We start from the raw sequence: 23,799 nt of genomic DNA on the forward strand, positions 1-23,799 counted from the left end.
CGCCAGGGTCCCGTGATCCAGCGACAACTTCCCCGGGAAAACACTTGGTGCACCTCAGGCAGTTGCAAAGTCATGTTGGCCTCTGCCGCCGCAGGCTCACGCCACATTCCAATTATAACTACCGTGCCCCTCCCTCACCCAGGCCTGAGTGAGCCAGAGCCCCCTAATCAGCTGCTGCTTTAAAACTGTCCTGTCTGGGTGGGAACAGAAACCTGAGGGCAACCTACATGCAGATATTGGACCAAAACCAAAGCTGAATCCCAGGAGCTGTGTGAAAAAAGAAGAGAAAGGGAAATTTCTCCGTGCAGCCTCAGGAGCAGCGGATTAAATCCCCACAATCAACTTGATGTACCCTGCATCTGTGGAATACCTGAATAGACAACGAATCATCCCAAAACTGAGGTGGTGGGCTTTGGGAACAACTGTAGACTTGAGGTTTGCTGTCTGTGGCTGACTTGTTTCTGATTTTTATGTTTATCTTAGTATGGTTTTTAGCGATTGTTATCACTGGTGGATTTGTTTATTGGTTTGGTTGCTCTCTTTTTTTAATTACTTTTTTATTTTTTTATTTTAATAATTTTTAAATTTTAATTAATTAATTAATTAATTTTTATTCATTATTTTCTTTCTTTTTTTCTCCCTTTTCTTCTGAGCCATGTGGCTGACAGGGTCTTGGTGCTCCAGGTTGCTGTCAGGCCTGAGCCTCTGAGGTGGGAGAGCTGAGTCCAGGACACTGGACCACCAGGCACCTCCCGGCCCCATATAATATCAATCAGCAAGAGCTCTCCCAGAGATCTCCATCTCAAAACTAAGACCCAGCTCCACTCAACGACCAGCAAGCTCCAGTGCTGGATGCCCCATGCCAAACAACTAGCAAGATAGGAACACAACCCCACCCATGAGCAGAGAGGCTGCCTAAAGTCATACTAAGATCATGGACACTCCAAAACACACCACCAGCTGCAGCCCTGCCCACCAGAAAGACAAGATCCAGCCCCACGCACCAGAACACAGGCACCAGTCCCCTCTACCAGGAAGCTTACACAACCCACTAAAACAACCTTACCCACTGAGGGCAGACACCAGAAACAACAGAAACTACGAACCTGAAGCCTGCGAAAAGGAGACCCCAAACACAGTAAGTTAAGCAAAATAGGAAGACAGAGAAATATGCAGTAGATGAAGGAGCAAAGTAAAAACCCACCAGACCAAACATATGAAAAGGAAATAGGCAGTCTACCTGAAAAAGAATTCAGAGTAATGATAGAAAAGATATCCAAAATCTTGGAAATAGAATGGAGATTATACAAGAAATGTTTAACAAGGACACAGAAGAACTAAAGAGCAAACAAACAATGATGAACAACACAATAAATGAAATTAAAAATTCTCTAGAAGGAATCAATAACAGATTACCCGAGGCAGAAGAACAGATAAGTGACCTGGAAGATAAAATAGTGGAAATAGCTAACACAGAGCAGAATAAAGAAAAAAGAATGAAAAGAATTGGGGACAGTCTCAGAGACTTCTGGGACAACATTAAACACACCAACATTCGAATTATAGGGGTCCCAGAAGAAGAAGAGAAAAAGAAAGGGTCTGAGAAAATATTTGAAGACATTATAGTTGAAAATTTCCCTAACATGGGAAAGGAAATAATCAAGTCCAGGAAGCACAGAGAGTCCCATAAAGGATAAATCCAAGGAGAAACACACCAAGACACATATTAATCAAACCATCAAAAATTAAATACAAAGAAAAAATATTAAAAGCAGCAAGGGAAAAGCAACAAATAACATACAAGGGAATCCCCTTAAGGTTAACACCTGATCTTTCAGCACAAACTCTGCAAGCCAGAATGGAGTGGCAGGACATATTTAAAGTCATGAAAGGGAAAAACCTACAACCAAGATTACTCTACCCAGCAAGGAGCTCATTCAGATTTGATGGAGAAATTAAAACTTTTGCAGACAAGTAAAAGTTAGGAGAATTCAGCACCACCAAACCAGCTTTAGAACAAATGCTAAAGGAACTTCTCTAGGCAGGAAACACAAGAGAAGGAAAAGACCTACAAAAACAAAAGCAAAACAACTAAGAAAATGGTAATAGGAACATACATATCAATAATTACCTTAAATGTAAATGGATTAAATGCTCCAACCAAAAGACATAGACTGGCTGAATGGATACAAAAAGAAGACCCATATGTATGCTGTCTATAAGAGACCCACTTCAGACCTAGGAACACATACAGACTGAAAGTGAGGGGATGGAAAAAGGTATTCCATGCAAATGGAAATCAAAAGAAAGCTGGAGTAGCAATTCTCATATAAGACAAAATAGACTTTAAAATAAAGACTATTACAAGAGACAAAGAAGGACACTATATAATGATCAAGGGATCAATCCATGAAGAAGATATAACAATTATAAATATATGTGCTCCCAACATAGGAGCACCTCAATACATAAGGCAAATGCTATGTAACAGCCATAAAAGGGGAAATTGACAGTTACACAATCATATTAGGGGACTTAAACACCCCACTTTCATCAATGGACAGAGCATCCAGAATGAAAATAAATAAGGAAACACATGCTTTAAATGACACATTAGACAAGATGGACTTAATTGATATTTATAGGACATTCCATCCAAAAACAACAGAATACACCTTCTTCTCAAGGGCTCATATGAGGAACATTCTCCAGGATAGATCATATCTTAGGTCACAAATCAACCCTTGGTAAATTTAAGAAAATTGAAATCGTATCAAGTATCTTTTCTGACCACAACGCTATGAGACTAGATATCAATTACAGGAAAAAAACTGAAAAAAATACAAACAGGTGGAGGCTAAACAATACATTACTTAATAACCCAGAGATCACTGAAGAAATCAAAGAGGAAATCAAAAAATACCTAGAAACAAATGACAATGAAAACACAATGACCCAAAACCTATGGGATGCAGCAAAAGCAGCTATAAGAGGGACGTTTATAGCAATATAATCCTACCTCAAGAAACAAGAAACATCTCAAATAAACAACCTAAACTTACACCTAAAGCAATTAGAGGAAGAACAAAAAGACCCCCCCAAAGTTAGCAGAAGGAAAGAAATCATAAAGATCAGATCAGAAATAAAAGAAAAAGAAATAAAGGAAACGATAGCAAAGATCAATAAAACTAAAAGCTGCAACAAAAAGAATAAAATACCTAGGAATAAACCTACCTAAGGAGTCAAAACACCTGTATGCAGAAAACTATAAGACACTGATGAAAGAAATTAAAGATGATACCAACAGATGGAGAGATATACCATGTTCTTGGATTAGAAGAATCAACATTGTGAAAATGACTATACTACCCAAAGCAATCTACAGATTCAATGCAATCCCTGTCAAAGTACCAATGGCATTTTTCAGAGAACTAGAAGAAAAAGTTTTACACTTTGTATGGAAACACAAAGACCCCGAATAGCCAAAGCAACCTTGAGAAAGAAAAATGGAGCTGGAGGAATCAGGCTCCCTGACTTCACACTATACTACAAAGCTACAGTAATCAAGACAGCATGGTACTGGCACAAAAACAGAAATACAGATCAATGGAACAGGATAGAAAGCCCAGAGATAGACCTATGCACATATGGTCACCTTCTGTTTGATAAAGGAGGCAAGAATATACAATGGAAAAAGGACAGCCTCTTCAATGAGTGGTGCTGGGAAAACTGGACAGCTACATGTAAAAGAATGAAATTAGAACACTCCCTAACACCATACACAAAAATCAACTCAAAATGGATTAAAGACCTAAATATAAGGCCAGACACTATCAAACTCTTAGAGTAAAGCATAGGCAGAACACTCTATGACATAAATCACAGCAAGATCCTTTTTGATCCATCTCCTAGAGAAATGGAAATAAAAGCTAAAATAAACAAATGGGACCTAATGAAAATTGAAAGCTTTTGCACAGCAACAGAAAACATAAATAAGATGAAAAGACAACCCTCAGAATGGGAGAAAATATTTACAAATGAAGCAACTGACAAAGGATTAATCTCCAAAATTTACAAGGAGCTCATTCAGCTCAATATCAAAAAAACAGACAACCCAATCCAAAAATGGACAGAAGACCTAAACAGACATTTCTCCTAAAAAGACATACAGATGGCCAACAAATGCATGAAAAGATGCTCACCATCACTAATCATTAGAGAAGTTCATATCAAAACTACAGTGAGGTATCACCTCACACCAGTCAGAATGGCCATCATCAAAAAATCTACAAACAATAAATGCTGGAGAGGGTGTGGAGAAAAGGGAACCCTCTTGCACCGTTGGTGGGAATGTAAATTGATACAGCCACTATGGAGAACAGTATGAAGGTTCCTTAAAAAACTATAAAGAGAACTACCATATGACCCAGCAATCCCACTACTGGGCATATACCATGAGAAAACCATAATTCAAAAAGAGTCATGTACCACAATGTTCATTGCAGCAATAGCCAGGACATGGAAGCAACCTAAGTGTCAATTGACAGATAAATCGATAAAGAAGATGTGGCACATATATACAATGGAATATTACTCAGCCATAAAAAGAAACTAAATTGAGTTATTTGTAGTGAGGTGGATGGACCTAGAGTGTGTCACACAGAGTGAAGTAAGTCAGAAAGAGAAAAACAAATACCATATGCTAATACATATATATGGAACCAAAAAAAAAAAAAAAAGTTCTGAGCAGGACAGGAATAAAGACGCAGACGTAGAGAATGGACTTGAGGACACAGGGAGGGGGAAGGGTAAGCTGGGACGAAGTGAGAGAGTGGCATGGACATATATACACTACCAAATATAAAACAGATAGCTAGTGGAAAGCAGCTGCATAGCACAGGGAGATCAACTCCATGCTTTGTGACCACCTAGAGGGGTGGGATAGGGAGGGTGGGAAGGAGACGCAAGAGGGAAGAGATATGAGGATATATGTATATGTGTAGCAGATTCACTTTGTTATACAGCAGAAATTAACACACCATTGTAAAGCAATTATACTCCAATAAAGATGTTAAAAAAGAAAAGTAACTTCTTAATGATGACCCTGCAAATCAGGTTCAAAACTGAAAACGAGCAGTCCTCTCCAACATTTAAGGCTGATCAAAGTATCATAAAGTGATACACGTCTCCCTGAGCTTAGCGTTCACAGCCCCCCAGAGGAAAGAAGTCCTTGCAAGCTGGTGTGGTGATCAGTAACAGGATGCAAACTTTTACTAATCAGTAGAACCCTCCCAAGCAGACATCTTAGAATAACAATATTCAGAACACAGGAGACAAATTGTAGCTTCTGAAGAGGGGGTAGGGCTTGCAGGTGAGGAGTCTTAGGGACCAAGCTATAAAACGACTGATGTAGAAAATAATCTAAAGAAAGTACCCCAGTTTTTAAAAATTATAATTAATGGAAAACTAAGAAAGATGTAAACATTTATATATATTTTATTGTATATTTATGTAAATTATATATAAACATATATTATTTATACATCATATATATGTAATATATAAATATTATATTTGTTATACATATATTGTATATAATATATATAATTTATATACGTGTGCATAAACACACAGACACACACACCATTAAAGGCTGGTTCAGGAAATAGACCTTGTTTATGTGATATATTTCAAAAGCCTAAAAATACTTATAGACAATAAATCAAAGTTTATCCTAAATATTGGAGGGGAGGGGTATAAGAAAAATTATTTATGTGGTAGTGCTATTTATTTCCAAATTGTAGTACTATCCCAAAATAAAAAACAACTTTAGGGAATTCCCTGGCAGTCCAGTGATTAGGACTCTGCACTTCCACTGCAGGGGGCACAGGTTCGATAGCTGGTCAGGGAACTAAGATCCTGCATTTTGGCCATGACCTTGGCCAAAAAAAAAAATTTTAACATCCAATAACAGAGAAATGGTTAAATAAATTTTGAGATACAATGTAGAGGAACATTATTCATTCACTGAAAATATATCCAGGAGGAATTTGTAGCAACATGGACAAGCAATGTAAAAGTAATAGGTAAAGAAAAAAAAAAAGAAAGTAATAAGGATATAAAACCTATGCTTATAAGTTAAAAAAAAAAAGTTCCTCGCTGAAAATCCGTCATACACAGTGAAAAATAGAAAGAAAATTTATCAAAACTTTACAGTTGTTGTCTGTGGTTGCTGAGATTATGAGTTATTACTTTCCTTTCAATTTAACTACATATTTCAAATTTTGCAAAAGGATTGTATATGATTTCTATAACTGAAATAAAGTAAAATTAGGAAATAATTTAATTCACCGAGTAAAAGGAAAACCAGAAATACATAGTTTAGTCAATGTGCTAAAAAACACATAAACCCAGAATTTTTTAAAAACACAGAAGAAAAAGAAAGTGGTCTTTCAAAATCCATTTCAGCACTGTGACACTCCAGGCCTCCTGCTGCGGCAAACTCAACTTAATCTGGACGGTAGATGTCGCTGTTACACTTCTTACTTTGAGCACATCTCAATATGCACAGTTTGCTTTTTCGGGAGAGGCATGTAAACAAAAACTACAAATTTCCATTTCATCTCTTGAAGGGCTGTAGATTTTACATCTTACAGCTTCATTCTAAACCTCCTTTTACAATAACTGAGATGTCGAATGCTTTTCTAAAATGACATACAATGACTATGGTTTTTGAAAAGTGCAAGATTCTTCTGCTCTTGGTTGCTTGAGAAAATTGCTACCCATATGAACCTTACAGGCCACACTCATCAAAAACATACTTTCAGGCTTGAAAATAACGAATTGGAAGTCATTCAAAGAAATCAGGGACACAAGACTATCAACAGGCATTAAAGTTAATAGAGCAAAAAAAAAAGAAAAGTGCCTGTTAGATTCCTAATGCTCACCCCCATCTCTGACTGGAAATGGCGAGGTGAGGAGGGGCGGTGACAATTGTGACAGTCTGGTCAATCCTATCAGGCCACCTATGGTGTGGAAGTAGCTAAAACCCAGCCCACTGCTTTGTACAGATCAGTCAAGGCCTCTGTGTCAATGAATCCATGAATGAATGGGAAAGAGAAGGCTGTTTTTCTAATGGCTCATCCTCTATTCCGCAGATTTCCTGCCAAATTGTTCACCTGTTATTTGAGCAGCTGCAGAGAAAGAAACGTTTAGGAATGTGGAAGACAGGCTATTTGAATTTCACTGGAGGATCCAGATCCTATCAGTCAGCTACCACATGTTCTCGAATTTTTAGAAAAATGATATTAAGAGCAGCAAATGGGTTCTCCCACAATGAGGTTTAGGCAGCAAACTGATGTAAGCAGAGTACTCTGTAAATGCTCAGATAAACTGTAAACACAGTCACTTTCTAGCGCACAAATTTCAGCTCACCGATATATAACTGTTTTCTGCAACTGATTGATGTTTAGACGACACTCACACAAAATGTAGCTTCAGCCGCTTTACAAACACACTTTACATTAAATGCATATTAAGTGAGCTTCGGTCAATTGCAAAGAATCATAGCACAAACACAAAGATTTCTACTTACATGGAGATCCAAGTACAATTTGCTTCTGTTGGGCTTCTCTTTTTCTTCATGGAGCAGAAATGGACAGGCTGGTCCTGCTCTGTAGGCCAGGACCCATGCACCTCCATCCCTGCTGGGAAGGTCTTTAGCTGCTGTCTGCTCACTGAAGCAGTCCCGGGGGAAGCCCTCAGAAGGGATGCCTAGACCAAACAGAGCAGACCATTAGTGACACAGTGGTGACCAATACATCAAGCCAGCCATATCTGGGGACTCCTACCTGGGCCACTTCATACCACCCATTACTTCCCTTTCTAGTTAATATTTTTAGAGTTTGCTTTTCTCCAAAAGTGTTTCTCTTGATTACTTTTTCTGTCTCACACTAACAATGAATTCAAATATATGCCCTCATATCCAATTGAAAAAATATGTCTACTGGCTGTACTCCATGCTCCCTCTTCTTGCTTACCCATCGGGCTCTACAGATCATTCTCTTTCAGAACAGAATCAGAGGAATGAGCTGCAGGACGGAAGTCAGGAGTCCTGACTTGGACTTTACTACTGTAAAGTTGGCTGTTGGCTTTACTACTAAAAGGTCTCACCTGAGCCAAGTCACTAGTGTGTGTTCTTCCAGGGCAGGAACTGCCCCAAGTTCATCTTCATTTCTGGGGATAGAATTGCCATGCACGATGCATGCAAGTGCATACTGGAGCTTGGTCAGTGTGTTGAATGAGTGACACTGCATGAGTATACTACTTGGAACACACTACTTGGAACTCACTTTCTCATCTCCAGAATGAGGGCATCAGGCTAGTCCTTATCTGAACTATGTTATGATGATAATAGTCAAGTATGTGCCAGGCACTCTTCTTAGCCCTGTTCTTCGGTTTTAAAAAGAACTCTATAGATAGGTATCGTTAGCGTCCCCATTTTAGTTGGGGAAATTGAAGTCCAAAGAAGTGAAGCGAATTGCTCAAGATCATAAGATCAGTAAATGGTAAAGCCAGGAATTGAACCCAGGCAGCTAAACACTAGAGGGCGTGCTCTTAATGACTAGATTCCATGGCCTCTGCCTGGCATTCTCAAGATGGCGGTACCTGTTCTACAATAAAAGGACTTCGTGGTCAAGTGAGTGTGAGAAAAGCTACATGTCATATCCCCAGAGCCACGATTCATGTTAGCATATTAAAGACCTGGAGATGTCCTTTACTAAAGAAACTTAGCTCTGTATAAGAGTGTTTTCCAAACTTACATGACCACAGAATCCATTTAAAGGGACACCCGTTAAACACGTTGCAAGCCACCAGCGTTCCACTTGAATATAGTTTGGAAACCATGAGATGACCTCTAAAGTCCCATAGAGCAGTTGGCTCCATAGCTCAGGGGTTAGAGCACTGGTCTTGTAAAGTCCCATAGAGCTCTCAGGTTCCTAGACCTTTTCTAATTCCTGGTAAGCAACCTTGGCAAAATATTAAGCAACCAGGCAGAAGTTAAGGGTTTAGGCTCAGTGCACTTCTGCAACAGAGATAACTGTTGGATATATGATAGGGTGTTTATTATACCTAATCCTTGTAATAGTGTCTCTTTGGCAGGGACCCAAAACCAGCCAACGACTTCCGCCACGTGGAACACCTGACTTACAAGTAACTTGAGCTGAGAGTAAGTCCGCTAACAAACGGACTGTGGGATAACACGCTTCTCCTTTATATTAGAGTAGCATTTCAGAAGAAAGAAAAATTGAAAACAGCCAAGGTTTTGCTTTTTGTTTGCCTGTTCCGTGGGTTGGTTTCTAATCACACTTTAAAGTTGAAAGGTGATGCAGGTCACAGTATCTCTACAGTTGCCCTCTGGCAGGCTGTCCACAAAACACTTTGCTGTGATCACTGAGAAAATGAAGGTCCAGGGCCTTGGGCATCAACTCTGCAGACATGGGCCCCAGAAGGTTACAACCAGGCTCTTTCTTCACCCAAGTGAGATGTCTTAGAATGAGGGTCTTTTCAGGAACTTGGCCTCATTTTTTCCATATGCCCCTTTCTAACTACTCTTCTCCAGACAGACTTTCTTCTGGGCTTTTGTTTAGGGCCTCATGTGCTACAGAGTGCCCCCACTCCTGCTCAGAAGACATAGAAAAGGACTAATGCCTAAAGAACCTCGGAGAGGAGGGAGACTGCTAAGTGCTTATCCTCCACTGTGACTTCATGGCGACCCCAAGAGGAGGGCAGTGCTGGCCATGCTTTAAGAGATGAAGAGATTAAAGCTCGGACCCCTCTTAACTTCCATCTATAAAGCTTATCCCCCTCCTAGAATATTTCTGTTCAGATAACTTCCATTTATATAGCTCATCCTCCCTCTTAGACCATTTCTATTTATCTTTGGCAAGAAAAGAGGAAATAAGCCTTTTAAAATTTATGGTGTACTCTCACCAGGTACCTCATCTTCAGAAATGTATTAATTACTAATCACATCCCTCGTTTTAAATCCCTCCACTTTCCACTTTTATTTCGGAATAGCTGCTGGCTTTGGGTACAGTTTACACAGATTGATAAAACAACATAAAACATGCTACATACATCACAGAGAACATGCTGTATAACACCTAAGGTAAGATATCTAGATCATCAAAGGCACATTGTCTGGCGAGTAGAAGTTCATCATTTAGGTATAAGAGAGTGGTGAAGCCCCACAATTACAAGGATCTTGTGTCCTTAGATAAAATACAGACGCACATGCAAACGTACCCACACACCTGCCGTGGCTGTCCACCACTGCATGAACAGGTGTGGGATGCAATCCAGCTCACTTTATGCAGAGGAAAGACAACGTGAAGTTTAGAAATGATGAAAAGTCACTTCAGTTTAGAAGTAGTCTTAATTTTCAAGAATCAGTTTCTAATACCTAATTTTAACCAGACAATATCCCTATGAAGCAAACACGCAAGGTAAAGCCATGATGCGTAGTAATTTGGGGAAGGATCGTTAGGACGGGAAAGACCAAGGGCAGAAATAAGTAACAAAACTGTTCTTCTCAAAAGTCTGACGAAGTAGGTGAGGGCACTGGACAAATTCACCATTACAAAGGACATAAACTCATAAAGTAAGTCTTTTTAAATTAATTTTTTAATTGAAGTATAGTTGATTTACAATGTTGTGTTAATTTCTGCTGTACAGCAAAGCGAACATGTATATATACATACATATATATACATTCTTTTTTTATATTCTTTTGCATTATGGTTTATCATAGGATATTGAATATAGTTCTCTGTGCTATACAGTAGGACCTTGTTGTGTATCCATTCTATACATAAAGGAGTGGAAAGTTGGGGTTAGCAGATGTAAGCTATTATGTATAGAATGGATATACAAGGTCCTACTGTATAGCACAGAGAACTATATTCAATATCCTATGATAAACCATAATATAAAAGAATATAAAAAAGAATATATATATTCTTTTGTATTCTTACTACATATACATATATATATGTATATATAGTAAAAGTCTTTGAATGGAGAGTTTTAATAATACCAACTCAAGTTTTTTGAACAGTCAAAAATAAAGCACATGTCTATGTCTATTAAAATAGGTAGTGGCCACACTGCTCTCTTCAACTGAATACATTTAATAAAGAGAGATAAAAATTACCTGAAGTTAGGTAAGTCTATTCTGTCAGAACAGTCAAATGTCATTTAATTTTCTGATGCAAATAGATTTTGAGGTGTTAGATTTTCATTGAACATTTTATGGAAAGCTTAAAACAGTCTTATCAACTTAATCATGTCTTCCCCTTTCATGTGCCTATACTATAAATCTAATTTTTCTTGAATATTTATTAGTTATTTTGTTTCTCAAAAACATTTCAACAGCTTGATGGACCACACATACATACACAGGTTAATTCCACAGCTGACCACCTGTTAATACAACATACAGCACAGTCACAGTACAGGAAGGGCAACTTACCTCAAGACCACTTTGAAAGTCTGTGCTTTTCCCAGATGAGCTGCACTTCCTGATGCTAACCTACAACATCAGACTAGGATTTTGCTGTCAATTATCAATACAATGGAAGCAGACAGAAAGGAAAGGTGATGTACCATTTAAAACTGGAGGCAGTCTCCATAGCTCATCTTCCCCCAATGGAATAAGTCTCCCTACCTGAGGCACATTGGTTTATCGTTCCCATGTCTTCACTTCCTTCCTACATTGTGATTATGCACCAAAGGCCTTTTCCAGTTGCCTTTGTAGCTCCTCCCACTGGCACAGATGTTGTATATTTCCCCGGGTCCATGGACATTGGGTCCATGGATGTTGGATCTGGCCCTGTGACTGGCTTTGGCCAATTGAATGTGGGCAGTGTGACAGTGTGCCAGTTCTGAGCCAAGACCTTAAGAGGTATTGTGTGATCTTACACCCTGCCTTGTGTTTCTACCATCACCACAAGACATGCACGTCCTAGGGAGCCTGGACTTAAGACACATAGAGCAGACCCAAACCCAGTCCTGCGGCCTGGAGCCAGACACAGCTGAGCCCAGATCAGATCAAGTGAACCTTGCCAACTCTTAGACCAATGAATGAGAACAATAAATGTTTGCTATGAGCCGTCAAGATTTGGGTTTTATTTGTTCAAATAGCTGCCTTATATACTCCATCATCTGCCCCCACCAGAAACACTATACCTATAAAAACTTTAAACCATTTAACCTGAGAGCACTTAAAGGCTACAATAGTTTTATTTTATAATTTGTACTAAAAAGTTATTTACTATATTAGGTTTTGAAAAAAATCAGGTGAAAATTCACAGCATACCCATTTCCTCATTCATACCACAATCCACACACAAACTACATTTCATTAAAAATAATAACCTTATTTACCAGGCACTTGCTTTAATTATCACACACACACACACACCAACTTCCAAAGAGAAGTTTGCAAACATACTATATAATCAGATTTGGACAAAAGTCCCTAAGGAACAAAATTATGTGGATTTCAGCCTTTCTTCTCTGATTTTCCCATCATACTGAGCCCTCACTTGACAGCAGTGATGGAGTGTTATGCCTCCAAAAGAAGAAGAGGGAAAAAAAAAAACCCTCAGCCTGAAACTCTCATGAGTTTTTGTTCCTATGCTGTAGCTCTCAAGGCCATCCATCATACCTGACTTAAATCCAAAGAGGTGAAGTTTTCTCAACTGTGAATATCAGAACTGATATGTAAAGGGAGACAGGTTGTCTTCCATTATGTTATTCAAACATGTACTTACAAGCAAGAGAGACAGCAATCTAGATGTGTAGCTAATGGAAAGTGACATTGTTAAGTACTTGTAAAGAGGGTGTGTGCTTGTGTGTAATTATTCATGTCTATATCTAGGAAGACAGAGCTTTGGCAAAAGTAAATTCTCATGGCTGCTATCTGTCAGTTAGAGATCAACCCTCAGCAATCCCACCGTCCCCATTTCCATTCTTTGTGATATTTAATGATATAATGTTACTAAACCAGCTAGGTAGCTATAACTCTGAGAAAACATCTTATCTATCCAACCCAGCCTCTAACTCTCCTCGTGAGAAGTATGTAGAGAGAGAAATTATGAGCAAGGACAGACAGGTGGAAGGTGTACAGAGGTGTGGAGGGCTGTGGGTAGATCCAGCAATAGGACAGACAGGGGGAGTAGGCATGTCAATGTCAGAGCCTATGAAGAAAGCATTCAATTCCATCAAACAAATGCAGTGTTATTTGAATTTCTAAAATGATGGGCAAATTCAAATAAAATACAATAGAATTTAGAGTTACAAGGATCTTATGTATCTCCCCACCTACTGCCCATTTTATAGTTGAGGGAACAGAAATCCAGGAAGATTGCGATAGTTGCAACATACCCAGCTAGCGGCAAAGGCAGAACGAAAATCCAGGTTCCAGGGAAATCTTTCATGCTATTTAGAGAAGGACATTACTGCCAATTCCCAGATAGGAATATTGAGGCCTGAGGAAGTAGGAGATGTGAACCATTTGACAGGTGGGATGGATTCCTAACTGTGACCTTTACTAATTGTTTGACCTTAGTGGAATTACTAAACTTCCCTGAATCATTTCCTCATTAATAAAATGAACATAATAAGAATATGCCTGATATTTAGCTGTGCTCAAAACTGTTTTCCTCCAGAAAACTTTTCCTGGAGTGGGTGTGATGAATTGACGGGGTATGTAAAAAAAAGAGAAAGCTGTTTACAGTGAGGGCATATTACACACCACATACTCATGTTAAGGACTATTTTCTTGTCAAAGAAGATACAGAGGAGAAAAATTAAGCTCATAAGAATTCACAGCAGCACTCCAGTGCAGCAGATCCCAAATCTGTTCAAGTCCTAAAAATAGAATTCACATCATCAAATGCAATAGCCCCCAGTAAGTGGCTGATCATCTCCAAAAAGTACAGCTCCTCAGGGAACTTCATAGACATCCTATGACACATCTTCCCCAAAGGTCAAACACAGGAGCCTAGAGCATGAATGAAACTATTTATAGGCATAGCTGTAAATGAAATCGCTTTTTAAAGAGGTACATCAATATCTATTTTTATGATTATTACATTAACCTCTTTCCATGATCTTTTCCTATAAAGAATACAAATGTTAGATGAGAGGCAAATAGTACTCAAGCCAGGAAACTGAACTGTGACTATAGTTATACTGGATATTTTAACACCTGAAAACAGGGGCATGTACTTAAAGTAGCACAAATGCTGCTGAGTCACTCTGCCTTAGAAAGGATACAAGGTAGGAGCAGGTGCACCTAAGTAAGGTTTGGTGCAGAAAAGATCAAGAAAGGATCAGATCTGGAAGGTTGTAATGTTCACTGAGACATTAAGAACCTCTGTCCATTCACAGATAGTAAATGCTGAAGAAATTGATATTGGTACTTCAAATGCCTAGGTTATCAACACATTTTGGTAAGTTTGGTCATGAGGAATATGCTTGCTTATTAACAAAAAATACTGAAGAACAAGAATGAAAACATTTCTTATAGTATTCACTATAAATAAATTTGAATAGCCTTTTTTTCTTTTCATGTCACATTGTTCCAGTTATTATGGGGATAGTTGCACCAATGGGGAACCCAACTCTTGAAGAGATTTGACATAATTACCAATTATATTAATAGCTAAGGCAGTACAAAATACTAAGGCTTGAATAATAAAATATATAATAAACAATTTTTTAAAAATCTCTTTCCAAAAAGAAATGATCTTAAGAAATTCACCAAAAAATGAATATACATAACAAGACTGATACAAAGAAAAAAAGAAGGCACATATGCCAATGTTAAGGGTAAACATTTAAGAGATTAAGAACAAAATATGGCTTTGAGTGTCCTTATAAAGCAAGAATGAAAGAGCATTTAGTTATTTCACCCCTATTATCAGAAGGAAGAAACACTGATTCTACAGGCTGACAAAGGTTTTTCTAATATTAAATTCTGAGAGAAATTGCTATATTACAGAGTTAGTTCCTACCTGAGCCTTAGCCCCATCCCAGCTGTTTGACCAACAGTTGACTTCACAGAGCCAATGGGGCTGGTCTAGTTGTCTATCAGTGACCTTTGTCCTTCTAACCAGAAAGGTTTGGCGATTACCTTGACCACTTAGTGATTTGGAACTGAAGTGATGAGTTCTTCAGCAGACTAGCTAAGTAGTGGCATCCTAGAAACAGCAAGTTTTTAAAATGAACCCTTCTGCCAAGGTGTCTTAGGCAACATAGGCAACAGAGTTTTTCTATCTCCCTTCTTCCCCCAGGCATTAGTACTGAAGAGGAGCCTGGCACTTTATCCCAACAACCTTAGCTGAGGCCTGATTATCACTTTCTCTCTCCACAAATTCATTTTCTTAAGGGTAAGTAACATGCTACAAATGGGACATTTATTATGCATCACACACTTTATATATGTTACATATTACTAAGAATCTTCAGGATAGTCCTGCAAGTTAGGTGTAAAGTATTAAAGATGAGAAAACTAATGAAATAGAGACATTAACTTTGCCCAGGGTCAAACTGTAAGTAGGAGAATTAGGTTCTGAACCCAGAGCCTGGAATTAACCTCCTGTCATAAACAACTGAAAACTAAACAAAATATAGGAAACAACTATTTTTAGATATTTGATAGCAAACAACGCAGTATTATAATCCTGGAAAGAGGTACAACAAATGAAGTGAGCCTCGTAAATTGCCTTGGTTTCCAGCTAAGAGGTGATTTCTGGACTGAAAATAATTAATAGGGCCCCAGTGGCCTATGGGGCATTGTCAAGCAGTCTAATATATTGAAAATTAGAAGCAGGGGTCTAAGAGAGACAGAAAAATATTTAAAGAAAAACTGGCTGAAAATTTTTCAAATTTGATAAAAATTACAAGCCCCTAGATCAAAGAAGCTCTATGAACCTAAAGGTAGATAAACACAAAAGAAAACCATAATAAGTAAAATTGCTAAAAACAAGTGATGAAAAATATTGTAAAAAAGAAAAAAATTATGTTTAGAAAACCAAAGAAAAGAATAATTACAGACTTCTTGTCAAAACATGCAAGCATTAAGAAAATGAAATGACAACTTTAAAGTGAAGAAAGGTAAAAAGTGCTGAATGATAAGAGATTTTTAAAAAGTCAACCTAGAATTTTATATCCAGTGAAAATATCTTCCAAGATGAAAGAAAAATAAAGTCTTTTTCAGAAAATTAAAACCTAGACAATTTATCTCCAGCTGACTTAGACCACAGGAAGTGTTAATACATTTTTTCAGGCAAAGGGGGAAAAAATCAGAAGAAAATTTGGAAAACACCAAAAATGATAAACATGTGAGTAAATACACAAGATGTTTTTCTCATTATTGAAGTTATTTAAAGATATAATTAACTAAGCAAAATAATATATTCTGGGGTTTATAACATATGTAGATATAAAATGTTGACAACAGCACAATATCTAAGAGAGAGAAATGGAAATATTCTGTTTTAAGAGTCATACATTTATATGAAGTGGCATAATAATATTTAAAATAGATTGTGTTAAATTAAAGTTACATATTATGAACTCTACAGCAACCAGTTTTTTAAAATGGTATCTCCAACAGTGGACATGGACACAAAGTGGAATCCTAGAAGTACTTGATCCAAAAGAAGACAGAAAGATATGTAAAAGGGAAACAAAAAAACGGAAGGTAGACTAAAACTCAACCACACTGATAGCTACATTAAATATAAATCACTTAAACTCTCCAATTTAATGCCAGAGTTTATCAAACTGGATAAAAAAAGCAAGACTCAACTATATGCTATCTATAAGAAACTCATTTTAAATGTAAAATTATAAATAGGTTAACAATAGAAGGATGGGAAAAGCTGTATCATGCAAACATTAATCACAGAAAGCTTGAGTAGTTATATTAATATCAGACAAAAATAAACTTCAAAGTAAGATATATTACCAGGGATAAAGAGAGAAATTTTATAATGATAAAGGAGACAGTTCATCAAAAAAAGATATTAACAGTCCTAAATTTCTTTGTACCTAGCCATAGAACTTCAAAATACATAAAGTAAAACTATCAGAACTGAACTGAGAAATATATATATATTCACAATTAAATTTGGAGATTTCAACACTCCTCTCTTAGTAATTAACAGGACAGGTTGACAGGAAATTGACAGGAATATAGAAGAATTAAACAACACTGCCACTGATTTTACTTAACTGATATTTATAAGATACTCCATCCTATAACTACAGTATACATTTTCTTTTCAAGTGCATATGGAATTTACCAAAACAGTCCACATACTGGGCCATAAAATAAGGCAATACATTTAAAAGAATCAAAATATATATTCACTGACCACAGTGGAATTAAATTAGATACTAATAACAGAAGGCTATCTGGAAAATCCCAAATATTTGGAAATTAGACACCATACTTCAAAATAACTTCATAGGTCAAAGAATCACAAGGGAAATTAGAAAATATTGGGGATGCAGCCAAAGCAGTGATCAGAAGGCAATTTATAGCCTTACTTACCAACAAGTGACTGCCCCTCTCCCACTTTGGTCAACATCTTAACATTTATTCTCTGGACTGGGGGATATCAGGCAGAATTGATGTATGGTTAACTCACAGAAAACAGAGAACTGCGTAACCATCTGCTTCTTAAATGCTAAATGCTAAGGTTTTAGCTTTTTTCACCCCACTAGGCTTCAAGAAAACTGTTAGTTTCTAGGGCTAGGCAGGTACTGGAATATTATTCTAGGAGAAACATGACTAGCTTAAGAGAAAGAACATGGAGATAGTAATATTGGAGGTTCCTTGATAAACAGCTATCCCATATCATCCTAGAGTGAAGCTCAAATCCAGTATCCTTTCATGGGCACTCAGAGCTTCCAAAAAGCTTTTTGATCTCCAGACCTTAAGCATGTACAACCAATGACTATGAGACAGCTGAGGAGAACATCTCACATAAAAAGCAAGAAAGTGGACAGCAAAAGAAGAAAGAGGTTGTGTCACTTCAGGCCTGCTGGATCAAGATTTTTAAAGGTGGCTTCTTTTTTAGCAACCGTATCTTTGCCACCTGGCCCTGTTCCATACCTCCAGTTCTTGCCAGCTTCCTGTAATACTGTCTCTGCCCTTTCCCCCTTCAGGCCTAGGGCTGGTAATGACTTTTTGCTGCTGCTAGTTTCTGGGAACCTCACAAACTCACACTGGTTTTCTTAATTGGTCTGGACATAATCTATTCATTAAGTTATTTTCAGTTTAAACCCTTTTGAATATACCACCTATTTTCTGCCAGGACTCTGACTGATAGAGTAATTGGAATCAGGAATGGGGTTTATTTCATACCTTTTAGCATGCTTTTGTATTATTAAGGCATTTGGGGTACTTGCTATCTGATGCTTCCCATACCCAGTTAGCATAATAGCAGCAATGTAATAGGCCAGTATAATATTTTAAGAGCTATCAAAATGATCAAACTCCTTTCGATTTTATGACAGAGAAAAGGTAAACTGTCATACATTAAAGTAAGCCAGTGACAAGTATACTGCCGTCCCTTCCAGATGAAGATGAATTGATTGGTATGAAAATAAAGCATTTCTGTATCAATAAATGCATATCAGCTCTCAGGGGCTGTGCTGATATACTCAGGAAGTATACCATATCTGACACAGTGCTTGCAATTTGCATCCCCATGTAATTAAGCTTAGAATAATACAGACATTCTCTGAAAGCCATCTGTTTTCTCACTAGCCAAAAGAGAATTTAAATGGGAGTATGGTATGAATCACCATCCCTGCATCTTTCAAATCTCTGATGGTGTCACAAATCTCTGCAATTACCCCAAAGATACAGTATATGCTTACAACTAGAAGGAAAAATTTGGTGCTCATTCTCCCAGAATACACAGGTCTGCGGACCAAAAGTAGAAGTGAGAGAGGCCCCCTCACACTACTACACCTAATTAATCACTTGCATAATTTTTACTTCCTATCCTTGCAACCTTGGGCTTGGTGGGTTCAGAGATCTTAGTGACCAGAGGAGGGAGGCTTCCACTAGGGAACTTAGTCATGGTTCATGAGACAGGAAGCTGAGAGTGCTTCCTGACCATTTTAAGTTCTCACACATTAGAAATGGATTTATTTGATTTCAGTGCCTCACCAAATGAATGTCTTTTTTTTTTTTTTTTTTTTTTTTTTTTGCGGTACGCGGGCCTCTCACTGTTGTGACCTCTCCCGCTGCGGAGCACAGGCTCTGGATGCGCAGGCCCAGCGGCCATGGCCCACGGGCCCAGCCGCTCCTTGGCATGTGGGATCCTCCCGGACCGGGGCACGAACCCGCGTCCCCTGCATCGGCAGGCGGGCTCTCAACCACTGTGCCACCAGGGAAGCCCCAAATGAATGTCTTTAGTGGAATATTTTGAACTGGACCTAGAGTATTAAACTTCCGCAACCAAAGAAACAGTAATAAATGTTAAAATTGCACATTTTGAAAAATAATCTAGAATGAATGTCCTCATATAAATATTAAAACAATACAAGGAAACTACTGTGAAATAAATACTCTCAAAGATTCCTGGTGAGAGAATAAGTTGGTATACATCCTTGAAAAGCTATTTGGCAATATATATCTGAAACAGGGATTGACAACTATGGCCCAGCAGCCAGATACAGCACACAGCCTGTTTTTGTACAGTCCGTGAGCTAAGGATGGTTTTTGCATTTTTTCCATTTTTGAAGGAGGGAAAAAAGGAGAAAGAGGCGGCGGCGGGGGGCGGGGATCAGGAGGGGAATAGGGAAGGACAGGCAGAGGGGGAGGAGGAAGAAGCCACAGAGACCCTATGGTCTACAAAGTCAAAAATATTTACCCTTTGGCTCTTCACAGAAAAAGTTTGCTGACACCTATTCTAAAATGTTAAATATGTTCTTACCCCCTTTTTTTTTTTTTTTTTTTTTTTTTTTTTTTTTTTTTTTGCAGTACGTGGGCCTCTCACTGTTGTGGCCTCTCCCGTTGTGGAGCACAGGCTCCGGGCGCGTAGGCTCAGCGGCCATAGCTCACGGGCCCAGCCGCTCCACGGCATGTGGGATCTTCCCGGACGGGGCACGAACCCACGTCCCCTGCATCGGCAGGCAGATTCTCAACCACTGCGCCACCAGGGAAGCCCTGTTTTTGCCCTTTAACCAATAAAAATGGACTTGTGTGACTCTATCCTAGAAGAATAATCATTTTGTTATTCAAGATCTATTACAAAGATATATTACAAGATGCCCATCAAAGTATAATTTATAGTTTAAACAGTGGGAAACTAAATACCATAAACACTATATACACCCTTGCTGTTAGAGTTATTACTCTTTATTCGGTGCTGAATTAGATCCTGTGGAAGGCAAAAAGAAACTTCATTTCTCCAAAGGGTTCACTTTCAAGTTCAAATTAACAGTTCAATAATATGTTCTCATATTCTATTTGATTCATTTTGAAATATTTCAGTTGTTTCTCATTCTCCCTTCAGCAAGTATATCTCCAAAGGAAAAAAAAGAAGAGAAAAAAGCAAACAAAACCTAAGCCACCAAAAAGAATTTCATGTTTTCCTGCCATAAAGTATTAGAGGACACAGGGTCTTTTCAGAATGTTTTGTTCAGCTAAGTTATCATGGTTTCTTCTCCTTTATACTTTGAATCCATTTAGTCAAACATAAAATTAACCCTAATCATCTTCAATTTAATAACTTGTTTTTACATTTTATCACTATCTGAAAATTGCCTTTTTTTCTCCCCCATGAGGGGACTGCTATAATCTCAAATGTGATTTTACTATGTGTTGGAGCTACTGTCTACCAGAAAACACAGCTCCAATTTAAAATGCATGTCAGTAGAAACATCAATTTACTAGAAGGAAATTAACTTCATAGGCAAATCTTTCAGGAAAGCAATTGATCCATAAAGTGAGCTAAATCTATACTAAGAATAGAATTGAGTTCATCAGATATTTTTCAGCCCAGAAGAACTTATCAATACACTCAAGTTCATGATAAATATTCCCTGGAATGATTCCACCAAACAAATAATAGAATAGGAACCTCTGAGTCTAGCATTGCTGAGAAATTATAAATAAGCACAAGACTGTCAATAATGGCTTCACAAGAACAAAGAGGATTAGTCTGAACTGTATTGTGCTGACCAGTATTTCAGGTGTAAGGTTTTTACTGTGGGTCTACATATGATTTACATACATAGATGTGGATTTTCTTGACAAATGTTCACAATTCATCATTTAAAATATTAGCCTGAGGCACTGCAGTGACTCGTTGCTAATGAAGGGATGCACCAAATCATTTATTTTCTCTTCCTTTATTTGAAATGACAGTCATGTCTATCAATGACAGCAAGGCAGAAAATTCCTAAGGAGAGCCACGACCACCCTGGTATGAGGTTAGAGGAAATGATATATTAGAGAATGCAGCACAATTAAAACATGAGATGTACCCAAGATGGTTCTACTGAGAACGAGAGGAAATGAAAACACAATTACTCGGGAAGCTGGTAATATGCAGCAGCACATTACCATTACCATTACCACTCCTGCAGCAATGTCTTCCAGCTAACTGTATTCTAAAATAGTTCTATAATTTGCCATGGAATCAAGGATAGTGTGAATTAACTGAAAGGAGAAAACAGTAAAGGAAAGTTGGATAATTTGATGTAGATTAATAAAGGTGTTACTTTGCTGAAGGGATTTGAGGCCGTTTTCTTTGCCGAAATTTAAAAAATTATTTCTATTTTTAAACCAATGCTATTTTGAATCTTAGTATTTGCTCCACTAAAAGAAAAAACAACAAGAGTGTTGAAATCTCACTGTGATGGCTTCCGTGTTAAGCAGAGTTAGACTGACCCTCTCCGAGGATTCTGAGAGACAGTGGAGGTGCCCTGTGAGCCAGCACTTTGTAAGCTGGGGAGCTCTCCAAAACATGAAGTCCATGTTCTATTCTGGTGATCAATAAATGATGCTATCTGTCTCACTGCCTGTACAGGGGACTAGAAACTGAAGGGTTAAGAGTAAATGAGTGTAGGACCAGTGGTCTGGGTGCTCAGGATGTTTCATTGCCAAATGCACTGGGCAGGGGTCGGGGGCAGGAGTCATCTCTCAGAATTGGAAACAGATTTCCTCTGGGCTAGTCTGAGCTCCTCCCAGCAGGAAAAGAACAGGCAAAAAAAAAGGGGGGGCAGGGGTTTTGATTAATAGCTAGCATGATTTATCCTATCAGAGGGAAATAGGATTGTTGGGGATTCTGTGGGTATGAGAGGAATCTGGAGGCCAGGTTAGCAGGAGACTCTCATAATGTTATCTAGGCTGGACTGGTGAAGGTTGAGACCCCTCAGAAATAAAGGTTCAGACACCAGAGGAATTTAGACCCACTGAAATGCTGGCTAAAGGCAAGAACAACTTGAAATGGGTAATGAATGGGGAAAGACTCAGTGTAGTTTATAACCTTGCGATTAGGTAAACAGGGAATCTTGACTAAACCTGTATTTTCTTACATACTCTTGGGATATCTAGAGATTGATGAATTCTTCCTATTTATTCTTTCAATTAATACTATTAACTTTTTCTCTTTCTGCCCCCTCCTTGTTTAGGGGTTCTCACTAACATATAGGGTATATTAATTGCAATAAAAATATTCATTTGATTTATAAGTTGCAAAATATTTAAATGGATCATGATGGGACAAGAGGAGAAATGAACACTATTCAGCGACTGTGAACTCAAAGAACAGGGTCCCCATGATATCACTTTTGGATCCAGTAACTGTACAAGTGTGTTATCTCCTATAAAGGAAGAAGGGTTGTGGTTATACATGGTAAAATTAGAGCAAAGTTATTGAGGACCTGCTTGGATGTACAGATATAGGATAAAGGAGTAAAATCTCTAGTAGCATCTCTAGAATGTTGGCCTGTCCCTTCACTGTTCTCGCTTTTCTGGGAACTGCTCTGAGAACCTAAGGCAGCAGGGAGGGTGGGGGGAGCTCTGAGCAGCAAATGTGATCTGGACTTTTCAAAAGAGATGGGTCAGGCTTCCTTGGCGGCGCAGTGGTAAAGAGTCTGCCTGCCAATGCAGGGGACACGGGTTCGAGCCCTGGTCTGGGAAGATCCCACATGCCGCAGAGCAACTAAGCCCATGCACCGCAGCTACTGAACCTGTACATTAGAGCCCGCAAGCCGCAACTACGGAGCCCGTGAGCCTAGAGCCCATGCTCCGCAACAAGAGAAGCCACCGCGATGAGAAGCCCGGACTGCGATGAAGAGTAGCCCCTGCTCGCCACAACTAGAGAAAAGCCTGCGCGCAGCAACGAAGACCCAATGCAGCCAAAAATAAATAAATTTTAATTAATTGATTAATTAAAAGGGTATCATTAAAAAAAAAAGAAGGGACTGGTCATAAAATAGCTATCTGACCCAAGCTAATGCTAATGTATTTTTTTGCATAAATAAATAAATAAAACAGGAAAAAGAGACTGAGAGTCAATTGTATCCAGGTCATGTAAATGATAGAAAAGGTCCATGAAATCTTGCTTATGAGCAGAGATTTATGGTTGCCACCCGGCCCAACACTCAATTAATCAATTTTTCCTTAACTTCATAAAAATACCATAGTATTTTACAAATAAATTCCTGTTTTGATTAAGCTAACCAGAGTCAGTTAGT

The 23,799-nt window shown here is 38.3% G+C and overlaps 1 protein-coding gene across 1 annotated transcript in view; it reads right to left on the reverse strand.

Moving 5' to 3' along the window:
- The window catches only part of FMN1 (formin 1), a gene marked incomplete at its 5' end in the record, with an annotated part of 398,703 nt that overhangs the window by 311,489 nt on the left and 63,415 nt on the right, over nt 1–23,799 (reverse strand). Inside the window, one exon of the mRNA XM_079698811.1 lies at nt 7,595–7,773. Within this exon, the coding sequence (XP_079554937.1) occupies nt 7,595–7,773 (179 nt within the window). The remainder of the gene's footprint in view (nt 1–7,594; nt 7,774–23,799) is intronic.

The sequence above is a fragment of the Hyperoodon ampullatus genome (genome assembly GCF_949752795.1).
Source record: "Hyperoodon ampullatus genome assembly, chromosome: 3".
In the NCBI taxonomy this organism is placed as follows: Eukaryota; Metazoa; Chordata; class Mammalia; order Artiodactyla; family Ziphiidae; genus Hyperoodon; species Hyperoodon ampullatus.